The sequence below is a fragment of the Haliotis rubra genome, unplaced genomic scaffold (genome assembly GCF_003918875.1).
Source record: "Haliotis rubra isolate DU_JTF1 unplaced genomic scaffold, ASM391887v1 Scf1883, whole genome shotgun sequence".
Lineage (NCBI taxonomy): Eukaryota > Metazoa > Mollusca > Gastropoda > Lepetellida > Haliotidae > Haliotis > Haliotis rubra.
Genome location: NW_025765873.1, coordinates 26,100 through 33,002, shown reverse-complemented (window position 1 = coordinate 33,002; position 6,903 = coordinate 26,100). Strand labels below are relative to the sequence as shown.

The window sequence follows — 6,903 nt, the reverse complement described above, 5'->3', positions numbered from 1 at the left end:
GTTTCAGTTGATGCCGTATTTTGTCATGAAGATCTTTGAAGATTTCCCTGGTATGTCAGGAATCTATCTGGGAACAATCTTCAGTGGCGCGCTCAGGTACCTTTGTATATCTACATGTACATAACGTGATGTATGTATGTATGTATGTATGTATGTATGTATGTATGTATGTATGTATGTATGTATGTATGTATGTATGTATGTATGTATGTATGTATGTATGTATGTACGTGTGCTTGTACATATGTACGTATGCACATATGTATGTCTGTCTGTCTGTCTGTCTGTCTGTATGTATGTATGTATGTATGTGTGTATGTGTGTATGTATGTATGTATGTATGTATGTGTGTACGTATGTGTGTATCTGTATATATTCATGTATGTGTGTGTGTGTGAGTGCGTGCGTGTGTGTGCATGCAAGCATGTAGTGGCTGTGTGTACATCTGAGTGTGTGGTCAGTAACGTCTCGAGTCCAGACCAAATGACACGAGATGCAACTATAACGAAGGGAAAGGTCTATGGTCCGCCCAAATCATATTTCATAAACAGAGTTGAATAAAACGTCCAATGTGTTAGCCTCTCTGTACAATTCGGCTGTACCGTCCAGTGGTCAAAGCGATGACCACAATGTGCGCGATGTGCGTGGTGAGTTCTTTATGCACCACGGCCACACATGGTTTAATAGTTCTCAAAGAGGGTCATCCCGTAGTGTAGGTTAAGTGCCACTGCAGGATGTATCGGAACGTGACTTTACTATACAACGTTTGATCACACACCTGACCAGACTGTCACAATGTGTTGATATGAATGCTCTTTTCACGTTAGTACAATATCATCAATCACGAACGGTCTTGCTGCAAACACCATAGAAGATATACTGAAACGCCCATTTGAGAAGTGCGAGACATCGGATTCAGTGAAGCTGCTCACAGCAAAACTAGCAGGTAAAATGAAATTATTAATTGTCATATTTTGTCCTGTCAGACAATAAAAGTACATGGATTGAAATGATCAAAAAGTCCATAAACAGGGCGCCAGTTTAGGAAGGAAGGAAGGAAATATAACAATATATGGATGAACAACTTTTGAACTACAATGAGAGCGACGTTTCGGTGTAGGTTCAAACACCCTTCTCAAGCAAGTGATAGAAAGCTCTCGGAAAGAATTCATATTGAACCAAGTATATGTAGCATGTTACAGGTCACATATATATCCATGTAGCACTATACAAATGTACCAAGATAAGGAACAAGATAAGCTCTAAGAGTGTGTCTTTTATGTGACTGAAAATTGAATTGTTTTTCTTACACCTGTCCTTATAACCATCGCTCATTCCAATAACTATTTGTATTGTGTAATCTGTGGTTGAGTACTTTTGTGTTGAAATATATACTACCTAAATGAAGGCCACATAACCATGTTTGAAATAGTGACAATTTGTCCCAAAATCTATCAGCTCTCACCGAAATGGTACCGATCGCAGTTGTGGATTATGGAAATTTGATATTTTAAGCTTAAATATCAAACAAATTTTAAACCATGTACAAGTATGCTTAAGTGTTGACGGAGAGTTTAGTTGAATTTGTTACTTTAGATATTTTCAGCTGAAAAGAACGCGCGTCATAAAGTCAACTGCGGGGTGTTGTTTCTTTCGTCCCTCAGTATAGATCGCTTAATTTAGTGAGATCCGACGTCAAATATCCTTAAAAAGTCTTTGAAGGAAAACGCCTGAACAAGAATTTACTTTTCAGTGTGGTTTTACGGTGGCGTCTGTATAGGTTTGGCTTTCCTGTTAAAAGATTTGCCAGGTACAATCATACAGGTATGTCTTACTCCATCCGTTGATTATTGAATTTGTTAAACTTGTATATTGTTTACGCCCTCTTTAGCAATATTCCAGCAATATAACAGCGGGGGACACCAAAAATAAGCTACATTTTCTAACCATGCGGGGAATCGAACAAAGTCTTCAACGTGACGAGCTAAGACTTTAACCAGTAGCCTACCCTACTGCCCCTTATGCCCGAAGGCAAACGATACGACAATATATATTCATACTAATATAATGACAATGCTTTTTGTCAAGTCTCTGTTTCCCTACTAACGTATGCTACCCGTGAAGGTCCGGGTTACCCGTGCTTGTCGTAAAAGGTGACTAACGGGATCGGGTGGTCAGATTCGCTGACTTGGTTGACACATGTCATCGTATCCCAATTGTGTAGATCGTTGCTCATGCTGCTGATCACTGGATTGTCTGGTTCAGACTCGATTATGTACAGACCGTCGCCATATAGCTGGAATATTGCTGAATGCGGTGTGAAACAACAAACCAACAACCCCAATGCTTACGTATACTATTTGAAACTTTCCACAGACAGCCTTAGCCCTGATGGGAGCTTGTGGCGGACCAATAGTTGGGACGTACTTCCTTGGCGCGCTCTTCCCATGGACAAATAAAATTGTAAGTAAAACACTGTTTGATACACATGCTAGCTGAATCTATCTTTATGCTGTTAATAACCGTCATCTTTTTATGGATTACGATGTTCCAAAAGAAAAGAATGAAATTATCTGCCAGCAAAACAATGTTTTGTTCTAAATTCGTCTGATAAAACTTTTTCGTCATAGTAACTTTTAAATTATTTGAGTTTGAATTAAAAATGTAATTTTCTGTCAATTTGTAATGTGTTCTGAAACATTTTTGGAAAAGGTTTTTATTGAGAGTGTAACGTTAATTTAATCGTAACATTAATGAATGCACGATACTGTGTTGGCTTTGCGTTGTTTTCTAGCATAGGTTCAAAGGGATCTAAAAGTGATCCATCTCAAACAATCAATTGCAAGCCATTTTGAAGAACCAGTAGTGGTTACCTTCAAGCCCCACCCACTCCCTCAACGGATACTGCTCGACCTTTTATTAGAGTTTCAATCATTAATTTATCAAACACTTTGCGAATTACATTACGGTAACTTTCTTTGCAATCTTCGAAATTCAGGTAAGTAAGACGTTTATCTGATTTTACCTCATGAGTGAATATAGTGAGTGAGTGAGTATGGTTTTGGCCCCGCTTTTAGCAATATTTCAGCAATATCACGGCGGAGGACACCAGAAATGGGCTTCACATATTGTACCCATGTGGGGAATCGAAGACGGAATATAGACAAGAAAGGCTAGTGCTGTGGGAATACAGCTGAACTTAAGCTAAAGGTGACTACTGAAAAGACTGGTCATTATCCCCCGCGACGCGTTTTGCGGAGGGTATGATTTTGGATTCCTTCCGTCCGACCGTGCGTCCGTCCGTGCAAATGCGTATTTTCCGGAGCAGAACGTAAAAACCGCTCAATGTTACTTCACCAAACTTGGCACATAGATAGATCTGGTGGTGAACTGGTGCCTTTTGGTAGTTTTGGATCTCTTAGGAAATTGGTTTTTTTGCTTTTCAATGGCAACAACTTTGACTTTGACTGAAATTGGTGGTAGTGCAACACTCCGTAGCAGAACTACAAAAACGTTCAATACTCTCCTTCCACTTTGTGGGTATTCAAGAACCTATTGGCATAAATCAACAGCACCACTCTATTTCCAGTGGCAACATTACTGAGGTACATCAAACCGTGGAAACAGTCAGGCAGTTGGTGATACAAGCATGCTAGTATATGGATAGTTTATGTATGTTTTCGTTAGATCAATGTGAAGAACAAAATATTCTTTATCCCCAGACCCGTGAACATCCGGGTTAGAATTGGTCTTCAGCATCCCATGCATGTCGTAAGAGGCGATCACTCGGGATCGGGTGGTCACGCCCGCTGACATGGATGACACATGTCATCGTATCCCAATTGCGTAGATCGATGATCATGCTGTTGATCACTGGCTTGTCTGGTCCAAACACGATTATTCACAGGCCTCCGCTATATAGCTGGAATATTGCTTAGTGCGACGTTAAACAACAAACCAACCAACCAATCACTTTTGAGGGGCTTTTATTGCTGTAAGTAACACATATTCATAACCTACTTCAGGGAGCCATTGTTGGAGTGCTCGTGGCCTAGCCCTGAATATATGGTTGACTGTCGGGGCAACATTGTACGGCCACCCACCCGTGAAGCTACCCCCAGCCCCTGGAAACTCATGTGACAACCTCATCCCTGGTAACATGACTTCACCATACACGACGACAACATCAACCATCACAAGCACCTTGTCGTCAAGGTAAGGTATGGTCACTACCGCAAAGATGAAATTGTCAAAAGCAGTTGATAACAAGCTTCGTCAATTAGGGGATAACTTGTGCTGTGTTTGACGAATTGGGGACGTATACCGGTGGTTATATAGCCGCAAATTTAGTTATATCGGCGACGCGTAAGCGTATACCGGTGGTTATATAGCCGCAAATTTAGTTATATCGGCGACGCGTAAGCGGGAGCCGATATAACGTTAAAATTTTGCGGCTATATAACCACCGGTACTACATCCCAATTCGTCAAACACAGTACAGTTATCCCATTCTAATTCAACTCGTTTTACGCTGTTTTGGTGAACAGAAATTCATTATTTAAACCAGGTCAAAATTCCTCTAGGTCAAAGGTTAATCATATCCTCCTTCAACTTACACCATCGCCAGAGAAAGTAGTTCCCTTTTCAACTACACACGTTTATTATGTGCAGACAGACTAAATTTGACAATGATGAATAGATCATAGTATTATAGATAAAATGGACGGTATTATGAGGAAACCGCCCTCTAGTTACAGAAATGAGCGGCCCGCTGATTCCTCAACTACGGGACATTATCAGTTCTGTTGTCAAATGACGTCATAGCAGGTGACGTCACGATCCATAATGACGTCATAAACCTTGTTTCATGATCTAACAGTGTTGGGTCAACAGCCCTTTGCGAGTAAGTTGTTTGAACTTAAAATCAAATTTATGATACTGTTTAGTCTTTTTTAACACAAATTCCACCCATTTTAGCTGGATAGGGGAGTTAATTGACCAATGGCTTCTGCAAATGACAATGTCCTGCGAAACAGCGTTACCCCAATAGTGTAGGGATACATTCAAAGGTTTCGGTGAATCGGTTTTCAAATTGCGACCGTATATGCTGATTATACGGGCGGAAATTTATAGCATTGACCAATCAGAACTCGTGTTACATACTAAGTTGAATTAGAATACAAAATATAAAGTCGTGATTAGAAAAGACCCAGACATTACATAATTAACCATTTAAACTGTATTTTCCGTTCTGCTGTTATAGGTACAGTTTATCTTGTGGCCTCTTAAACTAAGGCAAAGATTGATTTGAGCAATCAACCGGATAAACCTTTTCGACGTACCGGTGAATGCATAAAGATATACCCAATTAATGAGAAGACATTAATGAGTTTTGATACTATGATCGGAAGACCTGCAACATTTTTTTAATTACTGAAACTGTTATTCTTCCAGTCATAATATATTCCAATATCGTATTATTATAACTTCAGCTTTTGGTATGTATTTGAATATGGACTCTGAGCATGCTACTTAGTCATTGGTGGGTATTTTTAGGTATGGAACAATTTGACCAATCACCGTCGAGGCTACTGCTGTCGTGATCGCTTAAATAATGATTCTACCATGAATCAAGAAAATACTAGATTCTGATTAGTTGTTCAGAAAAATCAGACGGCATCAATTGTGGATTGACGCTCATCTGATTGTAAGGCCGCTTCACCGCGCATTAACAAATCTTATTGTGAGAACTACTTCCGTTTGACCACAATGATGGCGGATCATAACAACAACTCCATGGATTTTGACGCTGACTTCGAATTTTCCACACAGGAAATTGGAAATTTTGGATTAAAAATGCGTTTGATTTCATTGCGCTTCACTGCGCACGTATAGTAGAACTACTGGCTCGCACTACTTCAGCTTGACCACCAACATGACTAATATCAACACAAACAGACGTGATGGAAATGCTGATAAAACATTTATTTAAACTCGAAAAATACAGTTATATGATTTTCCCCAACAATTATCAGGGAACCTCACTATCATATTACCTTCTATTATAAAAATATTCAAACTCAATTACAATACACAGCCCCAAACATAAACAAAGGCAATATCTAACATATAAATCAAGAAAGCCTTGTCAAAAATACATCCCTATTTATACAAAATATGCAGCAAAACATTAGTAAACATTTACCTGCCTGGTAAATGGTATATCTAATTCCGTTTAGAATGGAAATTTGGTAAGATAAGATCTAACGGTCTGGCGAAACACCACATTTATGCCACTCATAGTCATAACTCCATATCATATCCCGTTGCATCGTTCACAAAATAATTCTGCTCTCTGCCAGTTTCCCGCAAGGTTGTCACTGTTATGTTCATCTACTTTGAAAACGCTTGGACACAGCCCAGTCCCAAACGATGAAAACAAAGTTCCAAGGAATCACAAGTTAGTCGCATGTACAATAAGTGTTGTATATACCTCTCTTTGATCGAAAGGGCGTGGCCCGAAGAGCGTCAATAGCGATTGGTTTCGATCATAATTTCAAATCTAATTTCACCCAATCGGAGGCATTCGACCGCGTGACGTCACGAAAAGACGCGGTACCGTCACCGTCGGTTCATCGTCCCTCTTTGTCTCGAACAAAATCGATACATTCAAGTGAGCCGTGATTGCGGTTTGATCATAATTTACAAAAGGGAACGATTGCTCGCTATAAAAGACTATAGCGTCCCCACGCTATCGTCATTAGTGTCACCAAACGTTCGAAACATCGTTCCTGGTGGACGTCAAATATTAATAAATCGGGAAGTTTAATACGTTCATTTTATTTATTACTGTATATATGAGGCGAAAATGGAACTGACGATTTAAAAATAATAATCATAATA

At 39.5% G+C, this 6,903-nt stretch overlaps 1 protein-coding gene across 1 annotated transcript; it reads left to right on the top strand.

Moving 5' to 3' along the window:
* The first annotated feature begins 9 nt into the window (after positions 1–9).
* Positions 10–4,210, top strand: LOC124274159 (sodium-coupled monocarboxylate transporter 1-like). The gene is made up of 5 exons (XM_046709476.1): positions 10–96; positions 828–946; positions 1,754–1,824; positions 2,377–2,463; positions 4,026–4,210. Exons 1-5 carry the CDS (start codon positions 11–13, stop codon positions 4,053–4,055), a joined length of 393 nt encoding a protein of 130 aa, XP_046565432.1. The 5' UTR covers position 10; the 3' UTR covers positions 4,056–4,210.
* The last annotated feature ends 2,693 nt before the right edge of the window (positions 4,211–6,903 follow it).

Excerpts from the sequence above, each read along its gene's own strand:
- LOC124274159 (XM_046709476.1), top strand. The coding sequence starts at position 11 with ATGCCGTATTTTGTCATGAAGATCTTTGAAGATTTCCCTGGTATGTCA. Across the intron at positions 97-827 it reads ATCTTCAGTGGCGCGCTCAG|TACAATATCATCAATCACGA; the intron begins GTACCTTTGTAT and ends TTTTCACGTTAG. Across the intron at positions 1,825-2,376 it reads TGCCAGGTACAATCATACAG|ACAGCCTTAGCCCTGATGGG; the intron begins GTATGTCTTACT and ends AACTTTCCACAG.